Source organism: Astyanax mexicanus, chromosome 8, assembly GCF_023375975.1.
Source record: "Astyanax mexicanus isolate ESR-SI-001 chromosome 8, AstMex3_surface, whole genome shotgun sequence".
NCBI classification, from domain to species: Eukaryota; Metazoa; Chordata; class Actinopteri; order Characiformes; family Acestrorhamphidae; genus Astyanax; species Astyanax mexicanus.
The window spans coordinates 4,282,296-4,303,421 of NC_064415.1; the positions used below are offsets into that span (position 1 = coordinate 4,282,296).

Genomic DNA, 21,126 nt, shown 5'->3' on the forward strand with positions numbered 1-21,126 from the left:
ATCTGTAAGGTTTCTATTTATTTACACTGGGTCTGAAATTTAGTCTATATTTCTATATATAAATTGACACATTCCTAAATCCTCTCACTTAAACCCAGTGTAACGGTTACGTGATAAATCACAACTTTACCTAACATAATAGTTTTATTTAAATTGAACGATTCCATCATTAATGTCTGTTAAAAATAGTCAGACCTGATTGTTTGATTTGACCTGTTATAAGCTTTCATTATTTTAAGAATTTATTGCCTGCGCTTAGTTACTTTCTAATATAATATTTTTATTCACACTTTTTATTTTTTTTTATTTAGTTTTATATATGTCCCTTAACTCATGATTTAAGTGGCATTAAATGACAGATAATCCACAGATGTATTTCAGTATCATATACAGATTTAGACTATATAAACATTGTTACACTGGCCTATATAACATTATTATTATTTATTATAATATTTTTATTTGGACTGGCGGGAGTTTTCGACCAATGAGAAGCAGGCATGAGCGGGCTCGGACTCTGACTCCGCCCACTGGCAGTTTCTACAGCACGAGCTCTCTCCAGTCAAGCCCGAGCGGTAAAACCCGTTCAGATAATCAATAAACTTTCTCTAATTAATGTTTTAGCGTTTAATATCGCATAACTCATCGTGTAAAGTGTGAATAATCGCTACAGCTCGGTACTGAAGGAGGAAGTTGTGGATCTGAGGACATTTTTCAGCCCAGAAACACAGAAGATTCTCTGACAGGATAAAGTGGATTTGTGAGGAACTTTCCCGCCTAAAATGCTGCTCTTTAAAAGATGGAGAAACGGTACAGGATTAAATAATCTGGGATAAAGTTAGTTCCTCTGGAGTTCTACACTCATACAGTATATTTTAGCTGTATCTGTGGCTCAGTCCGGCAGATGGAGTACCTGATGTTAGCTCTGGAGCTTCAGGGCTTTAGATGAGCTAATAGCTTGTTAGCTTGTGGTTGGGGAGCTTTAGCTTAGCTAGTAGCTTGTTAGCTTGTGGTTGGGGAGCTTTAGCTGAGCTAGTAGCTTGTTAGCTTGTGGTTGGGGAGCTTAAGCTGAGCTAGTAGCTTGTTAGCTTGTGGTTGGGGAGCTTTAGCTTAGCTAGTAGCTTGTTATTCACACTTTTTATTATTTTTTTATTTAGTTTTATATATGTCCCTTAACTCATGATTTGAGTGGCATTAAATCACAGAAGCTTTAGCTTAGCTAGTAGCTTGTTAGCTTGTGGTTGGGGAGCTTTAGCTGAGCTAGTAGCTTGTGGTTGGGGAGCTTTAGCTGAGCTAGTAGCTTGTTAGCTTGTGGTTGGGGAGCTTAAGCTGAGCTAGTAGCTTGTTAGCGTGTGGTTGTGGAGCTTTAGCTTAGCTAGTAGCTTGTTATTCACACTTTTTATTTATTTTATTTATTTTTTGTAGCTTGTTAGCTTGTGGTTGGGGAGCTTTAGCTGAGCTAGTAGCTTGTTAGCTTGTGGTTGGGGAGCTTTAGCTGAGCTAGTAGCTTGTTAGCTTGTGGTTGGGGAGCTTAAGCTGAGCTAGTAGCTTGTTAGCTTGTGGTTGTGGAGCTTTAGCTGAGCTAGTAGCTTGTTAGCTTGTGGTTGGGGAGCTTTAGCTGAGCTAGTAGCTTGTTAGCTTGTGGTTGGGGAGCTTAAGCTGAGCTAGTAGCTTGTTAGCTTGTGTTTGGGGAGCTTAAGCTGAGCTAGTAGCTTGTTAGCTTGTGGTTGTGGAGCTTTAGCTGAGCTAGTAGCTTGTTAGCTTGTGGTTGGGGAGCTTTAGCTGAGCTAGTAGCTTGTTAGCTTGTGGTTGGGGAGCTTTAGCTGAGCTAGTAGCTTGTTAGCTTGTGGTTGGGGAGTTTAAGCTGAGCTAGTAGCTTGTTAGCTTGTGGTTGGGGAGCTTTAGCTGAGCTAGTAGCTTGTTAGCTTGTGGTTGGGGAGCTTTAGCTGAGCTAGTAGCTTGTTAGCTTGTGGTTGGGGAGCTTTAGCTGAGCTAGTAGCTTGTTAGCTTGTGGTTGGGGAGTTTAAGCTGAGCTAGTAGCTTGTTAGCTTGTGGTTGGGGAGCTTTAGCTGAGCTAGTAGCTTGTTAGCTTGTGGTTGGGGAGCTTTAGCTTAGCTAGTAGCTTGTTAGCTTGTGGTTGGGAAGCTTTAGCTTAGCTAGTAGCTTGTTAGCTTGTGGTTGGGGAGCTTTAGCTTAGCTAGTAGCTTGTTAGCTTGTGGTTGGGGAGCTTTAGCTGAGCTCCAGCCGCTGGAAGCGCCGCTCGAGCGCTGCTTCATTCTGCTGGCTGAGCTCAGGAGCATTGGGGGCTGATACGAGTTTAATGCAGAATTTAGGTTTGAGTTGGTTCTACATGTTGGAAGAGAGAACAGAACTGCAGTTAGAGTAAATGTAGGAGAAAGATAAACTAACAGTGCAGTTCAGAGCCACAAAGAGAGAGAGGGAGGCAGTTCTTAGTTCTTAGCGGCGGTTTCTGATCATTAGTAGTTAAAGAATGAACTGATTTACAATATTTATACAGAAAACCTTCCTGTATATGTAATTCCATCCATATACTTTCTTTTAAACAGTGTTTTATAAGATATTTTGATGCTTGTATTGCAGTCAAAAGCATTCATACCTGAGGGGGATTAGAGTTTTTTAAATGCTGATTTTCTGACAAGAACACATTTATTTCATTTATTATAAATCTGTGTGACTTTAACTTATTCATTGAGATATTAGAGATAGGTACGATCACAAACTCAACATCGTATTGCAAATAATGTTGAACAGTATTTGCTGTTCAACATTATTTCACACATCATATAAAGATATACTGTTTTTTTTTCACTTTTGAACATCAATAGTCTATGTTAATGAAGCAATAAGCATTGAAATAGGATGAAATATAATATGGAATAGTATGAATATAAAATGAATAATATAAAAAATAAACAACAAGTCCTATCTGGACCGAATTAGTTTCACAAGGAGACGTCTGTGAAAAACATGTTGTGTTTATGTGGATCTCTGTGGAAACATGCGGCCAAAGTGTAATCACGGTGCACGGCAGTGGACAAATAGCTATTTTATTAAATGTGAGATGGCGAAACTCAGAGATATGCGTTCGGACGGGACTAAAATTACCGGAGGACCACGGAGGTCAGAGAAAAACAGTAGATAATTCAGCCTGTAATTTTCTCAGAGGACGTCTGAGGAAATACACATACATGGTCGTTCCAGAAGGGGAATCAAATCACAAAGAACCGCCCATAAAAGAGAAAATTACCCCAGGACCCCCTGAGAAACAAATCCTGTCCGGATAGGGCTAATGAAGAAAACAAAAATAAGGAGGTAGTAAAAATTATTTGTTTTATTTCTGAGCTGCATCCGTAAACTTCCTCACTGAATGAGATTTTGTTTCATTCTGAACCTTTAGGCTCCTTGAGGTTTATAGGCTTTTTCATAAAGTCTTCTTCATGTTTCTCCATTTAGCAGTTTTCTTTATTTTCTGAAGGCGGATTTTACTCTCTACTTCAACTGCTCCACTTAAACAAATGCTGTGTTCAGTTTATTCCCGTGATGTTTGAAATGAATAATGTACACAGGACAGGTGGTTACCGAGACTAATGTAGAAGCAGAAGGACACACCACTATATAGCATATAGCACAGAGTCCAAATCCTGAGCTGGAACACCTGTGTTATCCTGCTCTAACACACCTTATTCTACTCATCAGCTCAGTATCAAATTCTTCATTAGTGCTAAACCAGGAGTGTTAGAACAGAGGAAACACTCCAATGAAGAACACACACTTTTGTACTTTCAGTGGGAGATGTGAGGAGTTTACAGCTGAATATATAGAGTTTTACAGATATGATTCACATCTGATACATCCTCAACAAAGCTGTGTTTTCAGTTTTTAATGAGGGTATACAGCACATTTCTGACATTCCTACTAAAACTTCTTCAGTCATGCAGTAAGAGAGTGCTGTGAGTCAGACAACACATAGCTCCTCCCATTTCAATCTGTAACGAGCCTTTCAGCACATGCTGTTGTGGAACTGAACCAGTTCATCTGGTTTAATGTGAAAGTAATATCTTCAGTGGCATCGTTGGAGACAGAATCAAAAACAATTTTATAATAAAACGTCCTAAAAGGTAATCTAAATCTTTAAAAAATTAAACTTACTTCAGGATTGAAGACATTTTGGATAAACTAAAACCATATAGAAGGCTGGTTTATATAAGACACATCGCTAAATCAGCTAAAATTACCTCAAAAACAGAGACAGAGAGTCAAGCTTTCACTGAGAATGTGCTGCTTGCTAGGTAAAGTAGATCCACTGGAGAGAGAGGTGAGGCTTCTCGTGGGACGGTTAAAGTAAGAGATTGTGCAGCAACAAAAAATAAATAAAATAATAATAATAATAATAATAATAATAATAACAATAATAATAATAATAATAACAACCATAATAATAATAATACAAATAATAAAATTCTCCCCCTTCCAAAAAAGTATTATTTTCTTATTAACGAATGTTCATTATTAATCATTATGCTAATAAATAAATATTCTTGTTATAAATAAAAAATAACTGCACGGAAACTGATGGCATCTTTCAAAACACAACAATCATATGTATGAATTTAGAAAAAAAAAAGTTTCTAAAAAGTATTATTAATTTTTACATAATTAAAAACAGGCATTGTTTTATTGACACAAGCCTGTCAGACGGTTCTGATCAGCACTGGGTGAATCAGCTCTGTGATTCTGGATTATAAGGAGCTTCTTCTGTAAACATTACAGATCAGTGTTATGGGCTGCAGGTTTATCACCTTACTTTTAACACTGTTGTTTAAAACTTTAATTTCTAAGACAGAAAGAAATGATTCTTGATTATTAAGCTTGTGGATCAAAAGACAGAAAGTCCTTTAACTGTAGAAGAGATCATGGGTCGTGTCATTATATAAAACAGCTGGGAAACACTTTTATTACTGGTTTAAAGACACACCAAAATGAATGGAAGTCAATGAACAGTTTTCTTCAAAAGGTTCTCTCGTGCCTCAGCAGCTCACTCCCGGTGAAGCCCTTTAGAAAGACTGGGGGACTGGTAGAGGCTCACCTGTTCGGACAGGTAGGTGGAGAGAGTGCTGTGATTGGTCAGGAAACACATCACTCCTCTCTCTTTAACCTGTAAAATTATTTACCTGTATTTCCTTCTCAGGTGAGGTTCTAATCCATTTTAAACCGGTTTAGAGTGAAAGTAAATCTTCAGCAGCGTCTGTTTAGATGAGAGAAGAAGGAGAAGAACGTCTGGATAAAAGACACAGAGGTAAATACTGAAGCTTTAACTACTAAAATTTACTGTCTGCATATAAAAAGCGTTTTAGACTCAGAGAGAAGAACATTATTATTAACCATGAGACACAACTGGACTTTACACACCTTAAAGAGAGAGTCAGTACATGGACTTGATTACTCAGGACAGGACACACAGGAAGCTGAAAGGTGAGAGAATAATGTGATTGGGTGTAAAGTGAGTGTGTTCTCCAAGGGCGTAGGAGCGGGCTTGATATGGGGGGGGGGGGGGGGGGGGGGTTGACACATTTGCCAATATGAACCCAAGCCCACCCTAGAGTTTCCTAGAACAACATTTGTGGAAATTACTTTTAATTAAAAGTAAATTATTATTATTATTATAAGGTGATTTTACAACCTAAACATGTTAGTCCATGTTACAGTTACTCTTGTTAGAAGAAATTATGCATGCAATGTCTGAATTATATACATATGATAAAAATGATCAGTTATCACCTAATATTTAAAATAATATAACAGATTTGGTTATTACTATTATTATTATTATTATTATTATTATTATTATTATTAATATTATTATTATTGGCATGTCAATTCTGTTCAAGGGCGTAGGAGCGGGCTTGATATTGGGGGGACACATTTGCGAATATGAACCAAAGCCCACACTATAGTTTCCTAGAACAACATTTGTGGAATTATTTTTTTTATTTTATATATATTTTTTTCTGTATTTTGTTTATTATTAGTTACATCCAAGAAAAGGTGACTTTACAACCTAAACATGTTACTCCACATTACATTTACTGGTGTTAAAAAAAATGTATGCATGCAATGTCTGAATTATATAAATATCACAAAAACTGATTATCTACAGTTATCACCTAATATTTAAAATAATATAACAGATTTGGTTATTATTATTATTATTATTATTATTATTATTATTATTATGTATTGTATGTCAATTCTGTTGTATATTTACATTTTCTCCACTCTTTTAAAAAAAAACTTTGGGTCCTGCGCTTTTATTTTTTTTTCTACTGAGAGCTCTTCTTTTTAATGAGAGAATGTACAGTTGTGGTCAAAAGTTTACATACACTTGTAAAAAAACATAATGTTATGGCTGTCTTGAGTTTTCAATAAGTTCTACAACTATTATTTTTCTGTGATAGAGTGATCGGAACACATACATGTTTGTCACAAAAAACAGTCATAAAATTTGGTTCTTTCATAAATTTATTATGGGTCTGCTGAAAATGTCACCAAATCTGCTGGGTCAAAAATATACATACAGCAACATTAGTATTTGGTTACATGTCCCTTGGCCATTTTCACGGCAACTAGGCGCTTTTGGTAGCCATCCACAAGCTCCTGGCAAGCTTCAGGTCGAATGTTTGACCACTCTTCTTGACAGAATTGGTGCAGTTCAGCTAAATGTGATGGTTTTCTTGCATGAACCCGTTTCTTTAGCACTGTCCACATGTTCTCAATGGGGTTTAAGTCAGGACTTTGGGAAGGCCATTCTAAAACCTTAATTCTAGCCTGGTTTAGCCATTCCTTTACCACTTTTGATGTGTGTTTTGGGTCATTGTCTTGTTGGAACACCCAACTGCGCCCAAGACCCAACCTTCGGGCTGATGGTTTTAAGTTTTCCTGCAGAATTTGGAGGTAATCCTCCTTCTTCATTATCCCATTTACTTTCTGCAAAGAACCAGTTCCACTGGCAGCAAAACATCCCCAGAGCATAATACTACCACCACCATGCTTGACAGTAGGCATGGTGTTCCTGGGATTAAAGGCCTCACCTTTTCTCCTCCAAACATATTGCTGGGTGTTGTGGCCAAACAGCTCAATTTTTGTTTCGTCTGACCAGAGAACTTTCCTCCAGAAGGTTTTATCTTTGTCCATGTGATCAGCAGCAAACTTCAGCCGAGTCTTAAGGTGCCTTTTCTGGAGCAAGGGCTTCTTTCTTGCACGGCAGCCTCTCAGTCCATGGCGATGTAAAACACGCTTGACTGTCGAGACTGACACCTGTGTTCCATCAGCTTCCAAATCCTTGCAGACCTGCTTCTTGGTGATTCTTGGTTGACTCTTGACCATCCTGACCAATCTCCTCTCGGCAGCATGTGATAGCTTGCGTTTTCTTCCTGATCGTGGCAGTGACACAACTGTTCCATGCACTTTATACTTGCGTATAATTGTCTGCACAGTTGCTCTTGGGACCTGTAGCTGCTTTGAAATGGCTCCAAGTGACTTCCCTGACTTGTTCAAGTCAATAATTCGCTTTTTCAGATCCACACTGAGTTCCTTTGACTTTCCCATTGTAGCTTTTGTAGCTGAGTCTAATCACTGGGTCAAATGAGCCCTATGTAAATGGGCTCATGAGAAGTCAACAGCTGTAGTCAATCAGAATCACTTACAAGAAGTGAAGAGGCCATGACATGAAGCTAATTTGATTGACACAACTCGCTACATCACCAAAATTGACAAATTTTGTTGCTGAATGTATATTTTTGACCCAGCAGATTTGGTGACATTTTCAGCAGACCCATAATAAATTTATGAAAGAACCAAATTTTATGACTGTTTTTTGTGACAAACATGTATGTGTTCCGATCACTCTATCACAGAAAAATAAGAGTTGTAGAACTTATTGAAAACTCAAGACAGCCATAACATTATGTTTTTTTACAAGTGTATGTAAACTTTTGACCACAACTGTAACTACGTTTCATAGAGATTTTTGGCAGAAGTTAATATAAACGTCAGGACATGTGTTCTTACTGTGAACTACAAATGAACAGAAGTCAGGTTAGATCAGTGTTTCTTAACCCTGTTCTTACATATTCTATTGCATACTCCCACTGTTCTGCATATTCTAGAGCTTCCTCTGCTTTAAAGGCTCTTAATAAAGTAAGTGGTGGTATGATGTGTCTAATACACTACTGGATATACATAATGATTAATTTAGGCTCCATAGGGGGCTAATAGATTCTAACAGGTAAACTCAATAAATGATTGTTTATGAGCTGATCAGTTGGATCTGATGGAAAACACAGTTTTAAGGGCAGTGAACAGGGTTAAGAAACTGCTTTAAACTACCAACATTACCCAGTGTTGTACTAAATTCTGTCTATCCCCTACATCTGGCTTCTAGATAACTAGTTAGCTAAATTAATTTTCGTTCATTATAGCTCACAGTAAGTCCTGTAATCCTAAATTAGTAAACACAGTTTGAAAATGTAATAGTGATTAGCTGATCAGGTACATCAGGGCAAGTTGAACATTACATATATAGTTTATTTTTTCTTTAACCTTAACTCCCTATCTAGCTAATTACAAAGTTAAGCTAACTCACTGACACAGCTACAGTTTATTAATCACAGGGTTTAATCTGTGTGCTGATTCAGAGACGTGTATTTTTAACCAGCTATCAGAAACATATCATCACAGTTTACGTGGTTATCCTACCGTTACCTTTCTTTTAGAAAAATCTCCGTATATCCAGATCTGTTTTAAAATCAGCTGCTGCAGCCCGATCCCGCTGCTAAATCTCACAGCAAGGGAGGGGCTCCCCCCTCACCAACACACTGACTCCTCCGCGAGCTGCAAAAAGAGCAAGCTGATTGTCTGTTTCTCCTGAGATGGGGAACTTGATTTTAGCTGTATCTGTGTCTCAGTCCGGCAGGTGGAGTACCTGATGTTAGCTCTGGAGCTTCAGGGCTTTAGCTTAGCTAGTAGCTTGTTAGCTTGTGGTTGGGGAGCTTTAGCTAAGCTAGTAGCTTGTTAGCTTGTGGTTGGAGAGCTTTAGCTGAGCTAGTAGCTTGTTAGCTTGTGGTTGGGGAGCTTTGGCTGAGCTAGTAGCTTGTTAGCTTGTGGTCGGGGAGTTTTAGCTGAGCTAGTAGCTTGTTAGCTTGTGGTTGGGGAGCTTTATCTGAGCTAGTAGCTTGTTAGCTTAAGGTTGGGGAGCTTTAGCTGAGCTAGTAGCTTGTTAGCTTGTGGTTGGGGAGCTTTAGCTGAGCTAGTAGCTTGTTAGCTTGTGGTTGGGGAGCTTTAGCTGAGCTAGTAGCTTGTTAGCTTGTGGTTGGGGAGCTTTAGCTGAGCTAGTAGCTTGTTAGTTTGTGTTTGGGGAGCTTTAGCTTAGCTAGTAGCTTGTGGTTGGGGAGCTTTAGCTGAGCTAGTAGCTTGTTAGCTTGTGGTCGGGGAGTTTTAGCTGAGCTAGTAGCTTGTTAGCTTGTGGTTGGGGAGCTTTATCTGAGCTAGTAGCTTGTTAGCTTGTGGTTGGGGAGCTTTAGCTGAGCTAGTAGCTTGTTAGCTTGTGGTTGGGAGCTTTAGCTGAGCTAGTAGCTTGTTCGCTTGTGGTTGGGGAGCTTTAGCTGAGCTAGTAGCTTGTTAGCTTGTGGTTGGGGAGCTTTAGCTGAGCTAGTAGCTTGTTAGCTTGTGGTTGGGGAGCTTTAGCTGAGCTAGTAGCTTGTTAGCTTGTGTTTGGGGAGCTTTAGCTGAGCTAGTAGCTTGTTAGCTTGTGGTTGGGGAGCTTTAGCTGAGCTAGTAGCTTGTTAGCTTGTGGTTGGGGAGCTTTAGCTGAGCTAGTAGCTTGTTAGCTTGTGGTTGGGGGGCTTTATCTGAGCTAGTAGCTTGTTAGCTTGTGGTTGGGGAGCTTTAGCTTAGCTAGTAGCTTGTTAGCTTGTGGTTGGGGAGCTTTATCTGAGCTAGTAGCTTGTTAGCTTTTGGCTGGGGAGCTTTAGCTGAGCTAGTAGCTTGTCAGCTTGTGGTTGGGGAGCTTTAGCTTAGCTAGTAGCTTGTTAGCTTGTGGTTGGGGAGCTTTAGCTGAGCTAGTAGCTTGTTAGCTTGTGGTTGGGGAGCTTTAGCTGAGCTAGTAGCTTGTTAGCTTGTGTTTGGGGAGCTTTAGCTGAGCTAGTAGCTTGTTAGCTTGTGGTTGGGGGGCTTTATCTGAGCTAGTAGCTTGTTAGCTTGTGGTTGGGGAGCTTTAGCTTAGCTAGTAGCTTGTTAGATTGTGGTTGGGGAGCTTTAGCTGAGCTAGTAGCTTGTTAGCTTTTGGCTGGGGAGCTTTAGCTGAGCTAGTAGCTTGTTAGCTTGTGGTTGGGGAGCTTTAGCTTAGCTAGTAGCTTGTTAGCTTGTGGTCGGGGAGCTTTAGCTGAGCTAGTAGCTTGTTAGCTTGTGGTTGGGGAGCTTTAGCTGAGCTAGTAGCTTGTTAGCTTGTGTTTGGGGAGCTTTAGCTGAGCTAGTAGCTTGTTAGCTTGTGGTTGGGGAGCTTTAGCTGAGCTAGTAGCTTGTTAGCTTGTGGTTGGGGAGCTTTAGCTGAGCTAGTAGCTTGTTAGCTTGTGGTTGGGGGGCTTCATCTGAGCTAGTAGCTTGTTAGCTTGTGGTTGGGGAGCTTTAGCTTAGCTAGTAGCTTGTTAGCTTGTGGTTGGGGAGCTTTATCTGAGCTAGTAGCTTGTTAGCTTTTGGCTGGGGAGCTTTAGCTGAGCTAGTAGCTTGTTAGCTTGTGGTTGGGGAGCTTTAGCTTAGCTAGTAGCTTGTTAGCTTGTGGTTGGGGAGCTTTAGCTGAGCTAGTAGCTTGTTAGCTTGTGGTTGGGGAGCTTTAGCTGAGCTAGTAGCTTGTTAGCTTGTGGTTGGGGAGCTTTAGCTGAGCTAGTAGCTTGTTAGCTTGTGTTTGGGGAGCTTTAGCTGAGCTAGTAGCTTGTTAGCTTGTGGTTGGGGAGCTTTAGCTGAGCTAGTAGCTTGTTAGCTTGTGGTTGGGGAGCTTTAGCTGAGCTAGTAGCTTGTTAGTTTGTGTTTGGGGAGCTTTAGCTTAGCTAGTAGCTTGTTAGCTTGTGGTTGGGGAGCTTTAGCTGAGCTAGTAGCTTGTTAGCTTGTGGTCGGGGAGTTTTAGCTGAGCTAGTAGCTTGTTAGTTTGTGTTTGGGGAGCTTTAGCTTAGCTAGTAGCTTGTTAGCTTGTGGTTGGGGAGCTTTAGCTGAGCTAGTAGCTTGTTAGCTTGTGGTCGGGGAGTTTTAGCTGAGCTAGTAGCTTGTTAGCTTGTGGTTGGGGAGCTTTATCTGAGCTAGTAGCTTGTTAGCTTGTGGTTGGGGAGCTTTAGCTGAGCTAGTAGCTTGTTAGCTTGTGGTTGGGAGCTTTAGCTGAGCTAGTAGCTTGTTCGCTTGTGGTTGGGGAGCTTTAGCTGAGCTAGTAGCTTGTTAGCTTGTGGTTGGGGAGCTTTAGCTGAGCTAGTAGCTTGTTAGCTTGTGGTTGGGGAGCTTTAGCTGAGCTAGTAGCTTGTTAGCTTGTGTTTGGGGAGCTTTAGCTGAGCTAGTAGCTTGTTAGCTTGTGGTTGGGGAGCTTTAGCTGAGCTAGTAGCTTGTTAGCTTGTGGTTGGGGAGCTTTAGCTGAGCTAGTAGCTTGTTAGCTTGTGGTTGGGGGGCTTTATCTGAGCTAGTAGCTTGTTAGCTTGTGGTTGGGGAGCTTTAGCTTAGCTAGTAGCTTGTTAGCTTGTGGTTGGGGAGCTTTATCTGAGCTAGTAGCTTGTTAGCTTTTGGCTGGGGAGCTTTAGCTGAGCTAGTAGCTTGTTAGCTTGTGGTTGGGGAGCTTTAGCTTAGCTAGTAGCTTGTTAGCTTGTGGTTGGGGAGCTTTAGCTGAGCTAGTAGCTTGTTAGCTTGTGGTTGGGGAGCTTTAGCTGAGCTAGTAGCTTGTTAGCTTGTGGTCGGGGAGTTTTAGCTGAGCTAGTAGCTTGTTAGCTTGTGGTTGGGGGGCTTTATCTGAGCTAGTAGCTTGTTAGCTTGTGGTTGGGGAGCTTTAGCTTAGCTAGTAGCTTGTTAGCTTGTGGTTGGGGAGCTTTATCTGAGCTAGTAGCTTGTTAGCTATTGGCTGGGGAGCTTTAGCTGAGCTAGTAGCTTGTTAGCTTGTGGTTGGGGAGCTTTAGCTTAGCTAGTAGCTTGTTAGCTTGTGGTTGGGGAGCTTTAGCTGAGCTAGTAGCTTGTTAGCTTGTGGATGGGGAGCTTTAGCTGAGCTAGTAGCTTGTTAGCTTGTGGTTGGGGAGCTTTAGCTTAGCTAGTAGCTTGTTAGCTTGTGGTTGGGGAGCTTTAGCTGAGCTAGTAGCCTGTTAGCTTGTGTTTGGGGAACTTTAGCTGAGCTAGTAGCTTGTTAGCTTGTGGTTGGGGAGCTTTAGCTGAGCTAGTAGCTTGTTAGTTTGTGTTTGGGGAGCTTTAGCTTAGCTAGTAGCTTGTGGTTGGGGAGCTTTAGCTGAGCTAGTAGCTTGTTAGCTTGTGGTCGGGGAGTTTTAGCTGAGCTAGTAGCTTGTTAGCTTGTGGTTGGGGAGCTTTATCTGAGCTAGTAGCTTGTTAGCTTGTGGTTGGGGAGCTTTAGCTGAGCTAGTAGCTTGTTAGCTTGTGGTTGGGAGCTTTAGCTGAGCTAGTAGCTTGTTCGCTTGTGGTTGGGGAGCTTTAGCTGAGCTAGTAGCTTGTTAGCTTGTGGTTGGGGAGCTTTAGCTGAGCTAGTAGCTTGTTAGCTTGTGGTTGGGGAGCTTTAGCTGAGCTAGTAGCTTGTTAGCTTGTGGTTGGGGAGCTTTATCTGAGCTAGTAGCTTGTTAGCTTTTGGCTGGGGAGCTTTAGCTGAGCTAGTAGCTTGTTAGCTTGTGGTTGGGGAGCTTTAGCTTAGCTAGTAACTTGTTAGCTTGTGGTTGGGGAGCTTTAGCTGAGCTAGTAGCTTGTTAGCTTGTGGTTGGGGAGCTTTAGCTGAGCTAGTAGCTTGTTAGCTTGTGTTTGGGGAGCTTAAGCTGAGCTAGTAGCTTGTTAGCTTGTGGTTGGGGGGCTTTATCTGAGCTAGTAGCTTGTTAGCTTGTGGTTGGGGAGCTTTAGCTTAGCTAGTAGCTTGTTAGCTTGTGGTTGGGGAGCTTTATCTGAGCTAGTAGCTTGTTAGCTTTTGGCTGGGGAGCTTTAGCTGAGCTAGTAGCTTGTTAGCTTGTGGTTGGGGAGCTTTAGCTTAGCTAGTAGCTTGTTAGCTTGTGTTTGGGCAGCTTTAGCTGAGCTAGTAGCTTGTTAGCTTGTGGTTGGGGAGCTTTAGCTGAGCTAGTAGCTTGTTAGCTTGTGTTTGGGGAGCTTTAGCTGAGCTAGTAGCTTGTTAGCTTGTGGTTGGGGAGCTTTAGCTGAGCTAGTAGCTTGTTAGCTTGTGGTTGGGGGGCTTCATCTGAGCTAGTAGCTTGTTAGCTTGTGGTTGGGGAGCTTTAGCTTAGCTAGTAGCTTGTTAGCTTGTGGTTGGGGAGCTTTATCTGAGCTAGTAGCTTGTTAGCTTTTGGCTGGGGAGCTTTAGCTGAGCTAGTAGCTTGTTAGCTTGTGGTTGGGGAGCTTTAGCTTAGCTAGTAGCTTGTTAGCTTGTGGTTGGGGAGCTTTAGCTGAGCTAGTAGCTTGTTAGCTTGTGGTTGGGGAGCTTTAGCTGAGCTAGTAGCTTGTTAGCTTGTGGTTGGGGAGCTTTAGCTGAGCTAGTAGCTTGTTAGCTTGTGTTTGGGGAGCTTTAGCTGAGCTAGTAGCTTGTTAGCTTGTGGTTGGGGAGCTTTAGCTGAGCTAGTAGCTTGTTAGCTTGTGGTTGGGGAGCTTTAGCTGAGCTAGTAGCTTGTTAGTTTGTGTTTGGGGAGCTTTAGCTTAGCTAGTAGCTTGTTAGCTTGTGGTTGGGGAGCTTTAGCTGAGCTAGTAGCTTGTTAGCTTGTGGTCGGGGAGTTTTAGCTGAGCTAGTAGCTTGTTAGTTTGTGTTTGGGGAGCTTTAGCTTAGCTAGTAGCTTGTTAGCTTGTGGTTGGGGAGCTTTAGCTGAGCTAGTAGCTTGTTAGCTTGTGGTCGGGGAGTTTTAGCTGAGCTAGTAGCTTGTTAGCTTGTGGTTGGGGAGCTTTAGCTGAGCTAGTAGCTTGTTAGCTTGTGGTTGGGAGCTTTAGCTGAGCTAGTAGCTTGTTAGCTTGTGGTTGGGGGGCTTTATCTGAGCTAGTAGCTTGTTAGCTTGTGGTTGGGGAGCTTTAGCTTAGCTAGTAGCTTGTTAGCTTGTGATTGGGGAGCTTTATCTGAGCTAGTAGCTTGTTAGCTTTTGGCTCGGGAGCTTTAGCTGAGCTAGTAGCTTGTTAGCTTGTGGTTTGGGAGCTTTAGCTTAGCTAGTAGCTTGTTAGCTTGTGGTTGGGGAGCTTTAGCTGAGCTAGTAGCTTGTTAGCTTGTGGTTGGGGAGCTTTAGCTGAGCTAGTAGCTTGTTAGCTTGTGTTTGGGGAGCTTTAGCTGAGCTAGTAGCTTGTTAGCTTGTGGTTCGGGGGCTTTATCTGAGCTAGTAGCTTGTTAGCTTGTGGTTGGGGAGCTTTAGCTTAGCTAGTAGCTTGTTAGCTTGTGGTTGGGGAGCTTTATCTGAGCTAGTAGCTTGTTAGCTTTTGGCTGGGGAGCTTTAGCTGAGCTAGTAGCTTGTTAGCTTGTGGTTGTGGAGCTTTAGCTTAGCTAGTAGCTTGTTAGCTTGTGTTTGGGGAGCTTTAGCTGAGCTAGTAGCTTGTTAGCTTGTGGTTGGGGAGCTTTAGCTGAGCTAGTAGCTTGTTAGCTTGTGTTTGGGGAGCTTTAGCTGAGCTAGTAGCTTGTTAGCTTGTGGTTGGGGAGCTTTAGCTGAGCTAGTAGCTTGTTAGCTTGTGGTTGGGGAGCTTTAGCTGAGCTAGTAGCTTGTTAGCTTGTGGTTGGGGGCTTCATCTGAGCTAGTAGCTTGTTAGCTTGTGGTTTGGGAGCTTTAGCTTAGCTAGTAGCTTGTTAGCTTGTGGTTGGGGAGCTTTATCTGAGCTAGTAGCTTGTTAGCTTTTGGCTGGGGAGCTTTAGCTGAGCTAGTAGCTTGTTAGCTTGTGGTTGGGGAGCTTTAGCTTAGCTAGTAGCTTGTTAGCTTGTGGTTGGGGAGCTTTAGCTGAGCTAGTAGCTTGTTAGCTTGTGGTTGGGGAGCTTTAGCTGAGCTAGTAGCTTGTTAGCTTGTGGTTGGGGAGCTTTAGCTGAGCTAGTAGCTTGTTAGCTTGTGTTTTGGGAGCTTTAGCTGAGCTAGTAGCTTGTTAGCTTGTGGTTGGGGAGCTTTAGCTGAGCTAGTAGCTTGTTAGCTTGTGGTTGGGGAGCTTTAGCTGAGCTAGTAGCTTGTTAGTTTGTGTTTGGGGAGCTTTAGCTTAGCTAGTAGCTTGTTAGCTTGTGGTTGGGGAGCTTTAGCTGAGCTAGTAGCTTGTTAGCTTGTGTTCGGGGAGTTTTAGCTGAGCTAGTAGCTTGTTAGTTTGTGTTTGGGGAGCTTTAGCTTAGCTAGTAGCTTGTTAGCTTGTGGTTGGGGAGCTTTAGCTGAGCTAGTAGCTTGTTAGCTTGTGGTCGGGGAGTTTTAGCTGAGCTAGTAGCTTGTTAGCTTGTGGTTGGGGAGCTTTATCTGAGCTAGTAGCTTGTTAGCTTGTGGTTGGGGAGCTTTAGCTGAGCTAGTAGCTTGTTAGCTTGTGGTTGGGAGCTTTAGCTGAGCTAGTAGCTTGTTCGCTTGTGGTTGGGGAGCTTTAGCTGAGCTAGTAGCTTGTTAGCTTGTGGTTGGGGAGCTTTAGCTGAGCTAGTAGCTTGTTAGCTTGTGGTTGGGGAGCTTTAGCTGAGCTAGTAGCTTGTTAGCTTGTGTTTGGGGAGCTTTAGCTGAGCTAGTAGCTTGTTAGCTTGTGGTTGGGGAGCTTTAGCTGAGCTAGTAGCTTGTTAGCTTGTGGTTGGGGAGCTTTAGCTGAGCTAGTAGCTTGTTAGCTTGTGGTTGGGGGGCTTTATCTGAGCTAGTAGCTTGTTAGCTTGTGGTTGGGGAGCTTTAGCTTAGCTAGTAGCTTGTTAGCTTGTGGTTGGGGAGCTTTATCTGAGCTAGTAGCTTGTTAGCTTTTGGCTGGGGAGCTTTAGCTGAGCTAGTAGCTTGTTAGCTTGTGGTTGGGGAGCTTTAGCTTAGCTAGTAGCTTGTTAGCTTGTGGTTGGGGAGCTTTAGCTGAGCTAGTAGCTTGTTAGCTTGTGGTTGGGGAGCTTTAGCTGAGCTAGTAGCTTGTTAGCTTGTGGTCGGGGAGCTTTAGCTGAGCTAGTAGCTTGTTAGCTTGTGGTTGGGGGGCTTTATCTGAGCTAGTAGCTTGTTAGCTTGTGGTTGGGGAGCTTTAGCTTAGCTAGTAGCTTGTTAGCTTGTGGTTGGGGAGCTTTATCTGAGCTAGTAGCTTGTTAGCTTTTGGCTGGGGAGCTTTAGCTGAGCTAGTAGCTTGTTAGCTTGTGTTTGGGGAGCTTTAGCTTAGCTAGTAGCTTGTTAGCTTGTGGTTGGGGAGCTTTAGCTGAGCTAGTAGCTTGTTAGCTTGTGGATGGGGAGCTTTAGCTGAGCTAGTAGCTTGTTAGCTTGTGGTTGGGGAGCTTTAGCTTAGCTAGTAGCTTGTTAGCTTGTGGTTGGGGAGCTTTAGCTGAGCTAGTAGCCTGTTAGCTTGTGTTTGGGGAACTTTAGCTGAGCTAGTAGCCTGTTAGCTTGTGGTTGGGGAGCTTTAGCTGAGCTAGTAGCTTGTTAGCTTGTGGTTGGGGAGCTTTAGCTTAGCTAGTAGCTTGTGGTTGGGGAGCTTTAGCTGAGCTAGTAGCTTGTTAGCTTGTGGTTGGGGAGCTTTAGCCAAACAAGTAGCTTGTTAGCTTGTGTTTGGGGAGCTTTAGCTTAGCTAGTAGCTTGTTAGCTTGTGGTTGGGGGGCTTTAGCTGAGCTAGTAGCTTGTTAGCTTGTGGTTGGGGAGCTTTAGCTGAGCTAGTAGCTTGTTAGCTTGTGGTTGGGAGCTTTAGCTCAGCTAGTAGCTTGTTAGCTTGTGGTTGAGGAGCTTTAGCCGAGCTAGTAGCTTGTTAGCTTGTGGTTGGGGAGCTTTAGCCGAGCTAGTAGCTTGTTAGCTTGTGGTTGGGGAGCTTTAGCCGAGCTAGTAGCTTGTTAGCTTGTGGTTGGGGAGCTTTAGCTTAACTAGTAGCTTGTTAGCTTGTGGTTGGGGAGCTTTAGCTTAGATAGTAGCTTGTTAGCTTGTGGTTGGGGAGCTTTAGCTGAGCTATTAGCTTGTTAGCTTGTGGTTGGGGAGCTTTAGCTGAGCTAGTAGCTTGTTAGCTTGTGGTTGGGGAGCTTTAGCTGAGCTAGTAGCTTGTTAGCTTGTGGTTGGGGAGCTTTAGCTGAGCTAGTAGCTTGTTAGCTTGTGGTTGGGGAGCTTTAGGTGAGCTAGTAGCTTGTTAGCTTGTGGTTGGGGAGCTTTAGCTGAGCTAGTAGCTTGTTAGCTTGTGGTTGGGGAGCTTTAGCTGAGCTATTAGCTTGTTAGCTTGTGGTTGGGGAGCTTTAGCTGAGCTATTAGCTTGTTAGCTTGTGGTTGGGGAGCTTTAGCTGAGCTCCAGTCACTGGAAGCGCCGCTCAAGCGCTGCTTCATTCTGCTGGCTGAGCTCAGGAGTATTGGGGGCTGATACGAGTTTAATGCAGCATTTGGGTTTGAGTTGGTTCAACATGTTGGAAGGGAGAACAGAACTGCAGTTAGATTAAATGTAGGAGAAAGATGAACCCTTGTACAGTTAAGAGTCGCAAAGAGAGAAAGAGAGAGGTAGCTCTTATTTACATTCCCCATACATTTTCTTTTATAGAAATACGTTCAATTTCAAGTGCAGGGTTTGGCAAAGGGACATTTATGAATATATAATTTTGTTATAATTAAGATATTATTCATTAGGAATGATGCTCTTGCCTTATATTACAGTGGCTTACAAAAGTAATAATATCCCTTGAAAAGTTTCACATTTGCTCACCGTAAAACCACAAACCTAAATGTATTTGTTTGAGATTTTAAGTGATAGACCGGCAGAAAGTAGCACATACGTGTGAAGTGTAACCTAAATAATTCATGGTTTTCAAAATTTTAATAAAATAAAAATTCAAAAAAGTGTGACATGCAAAATTATTTAGCCCCCCTATATCAATACTTATTACAGCTTCAAGTCTTCTTGGGTATGTCTATACCAGATTTGCCCATCTAAAGAAAGTGGTGTAATTAAATTGTGTTTTTCTTTCTGAGCTGCATCCATAAAGTTCCTTACTGGAGGAGATTTAAAATTAAAATGCTGTGTTAAGTGTGTTAGCATGATGTTTAAAATGGGTGATGTTAATAGGACAGGTGGTCACTCAGACTAATGTAGACTAAAACCTTCATGTTTTCATGTTGTTATCAGTAATGTTGGGGTTTAAATCTTAAGTGCAGCACAGAGTATTTAATAGTGAACAGCAGGGCTCCTGCTATTAAAGGCCCTGAAGTGCTGAGCGACACAACACTATACAGCACAGAGTCCAAATTCTGAGCTGGAAGACCTCAGTGTGTTTCTGATCTAACACACTTTATACACACACTCATCAGCTCAGCATCAAATTCTTCAATAGTGCTAAATCAGGAGTGAAACACAACTGAAGCAGAGAAAACACAACTGAAGAACACACAATTTAGAGCTCAGAGCAGAATATAGAGTTTACTGATATGATCTCTATATGAGTGACTATTATTTACATTAAACATCAACCGTCAGAGACACTCAACAAAGCTGTGTTTCGAGTTTTTTTCATGAGGGCACACTGTAAATCCCTGACACTCCTACTAACACTTCTTCAGTAAGGTAATAAGAGAGTGCGGTGACTGGATGGAGGGCACATAGCTCCTCCCTTTTCAAAAGTACCTTTCAGCACATACTGCTGTAGAACTAAAGCAGTTCATCTGGTTTAAAGAGAAAGTAATCTTCAGTGGGGTCGTTGGAGAGAGGATCAAAAACAACTTTCTGAGAAAACGTCCTGAAAGGTAATCTTAATCTTTAATAAATTTACTTTGATGATGGAAGACTTTTGGATAAACCAAACTCTTAGACAACTATGTTTCAGAAATATCTCAGGAAAGTCAGTAAACTAGATTACTCTTTGTGTTTGTGTGTAACAATATTCGGTGTAATCTTAAGGAGGAAGATGAGCTCCAAAATGAGTGTCTCTGGGGAACAGGACACACAGGAAGCTGAGAGGTGAGAGAATAATGTGATTGGTTGTAAAGTGAGTGAGTTCTCACACCATCATGCTAGAGAGGTTGTAGATGATGTCTGATACTGGTTGTGTTTTAGACTCTTTCAGGGTAAGAGATCTGACTCACCTGAACCCAGCTGTGTGTCCATGAAGAGTGATCGGTCAATGCACAGATTAATACACTTCAGAGAGGATAACAGATCTACTGATCTCAGGTAAGAATGATGTGACTCTGTAGAAACAGATTGAAATATGCTGTTTGGTGATCTGAAAGAGTGAATGGTTAAAGGAATTAAAGGGTCTGACAGATTTAAAATAAACTACAAATTGCTTTTCATTTTTTAAGTGTTTCATAATTTTATATTTAGGCGATCAGTACTTAACTACTGTCCGTCCCAGACGTTACCTTAATGAAGGAGAGAATCCTTTTATTTATACAGTTTAATCACAATTATATAAATATAATTAAATTAACTGTATTTATGATTTTGTTCATAATGTGTATGTTTTAGTGAAATTCAAAGAGGGAGAGCAGACTCTCCTGAACCCAGCTGTGTGTCCATGAAGAGTGACTGGTCAATGAACATTCCATTAAACTTCAGAAAGGAGGACTGTTCTCCTGAACTGAGGTAAAGATAGTTTGGTAACACTTTTCTGTAGGTCACTGTTAAAAAGAATACTATCACCTATATAAGCACTTTAAAAAAGTCATGACACAAGTGTTTGGTTAGATTGTAATGTTTTTTTGTCTAAGAGGTGACATTGTCCATAATATTCCACAGTGTTGCATTTACCAACAGAGTCCAACAGGAGACATCAGACATCAGCAGAAGAAATATAGAGGTCATATTTAAGGTGTGTGTTTGTGTGTGCGTGTGTTGTAACTATTACTAGTCTAGTTATTTAAAAAAAACTATAACTAGTCTTAGAGCTACAGTCCTGTGAAAAAATACAACAGTTCATGTCTTTTTATACATGTTTAAATATAAAGACATTTGAACAGTATTGAAAGATGGAGCTTATTTACCTAAACAAATAGAAATAAAAAATAAATTTACACATAAATTGTAATGGACAAAGATTTTTATTTTATGATAGGAATAGTTAGGACATCCTATGCCCTTATTGTCCTACTTCCTCATTTGGCTGAAATGACCTTAGTTAGAAATTTCCTATAAGCTATAATCTCTCAAATGAGTTTTACTCACTCATTTGTGCATAATTCTTTTAGCTATTATTAACTCTTCCCACAATAAAATTAAGATCTGGGAGTTGTTTCTCCTATTACAGAACTCTCCACATCATTCTTTTGAGCCATTTCTTGGTGGATTTACTGTTTTGGGTCATTGCACCCTCTGATATAGGGAAGTATTTATAGTGCATCAATGATGCAGAGATTGCAGAGGATAGTTGTAGGCTTCTTTATGCATATTGTGGTCTGCTCTTGGGCTGTAATTGCTAAGACGATCTGCCCTGGCCATGCTGGCAGCTGATTTAAATGTTCTTCACTTTTGAATTATATTTTTAATAGTTTTTAGATGTTTTTTTATAAATTCATCTGAGAGCTTTTTGGATCTGGCTATGGTCATTCACTCACTTCACCAAGATCAAATCAAACTAAACTAATATTTCAGATTTAAATAAGACAGATTTTCCAACATCCTCTCTAACTGTAGTCTAATCTGATGCGCTGCACCTCATTTTAATTTTATACATTTTAAGTTGTTGTAAATGTGGGAGTGTCCTAACTTTTTTGTCACATTATCTTATAGCGTATATTTAAAAATGTTTTCTTTAGTTGAGTTTAGAATATT

The 21,126-nt window shown here is 41.4% G+C and overlaps 1 protein-coding gene across 3 annotated transcripts in view; it reads left to right on the forward strand.

The window, feature by feature from the left end:
* Nucleotides 1-21,126, forward strand: part of LOC103022329 (NLR family CARD domain-containing protein 3) — a 97,882-nt gene that overhangs the window by 64,402 nt on the left and 12,354 nt on the right. Inside the window, exons 1-4 of one of the 3 annotated variants that reach the window (XM_049481933.1) lie at nt 19,224-19,314; nt 19,411-19,527; nt 19,825-19,941; nt 20,095-20,167. The exons of 1 other annotated variant lie outside the window; for it this stretch is intronic. In XM_049481933.1, the coding sequence (XP_049337890.1) occupies nt 19,262-19,314; nt 19,411-19,527; nt 19,825-19,941; nt 20,095-20,167 (360 nt within the window). In that variant the 5' untranslated portion in view covers nt 19,224-19,261. Of the gene's footprint in view, nt 1-19,223; nt 19,315-19,410; nt 19,528-19,824; nt 19,942-20,094; nt 20,168-21,126 lie in introns of those variants that run through there. One more of the 3 variants, XM_049481934.1, reaches the window with a different exon arrangement.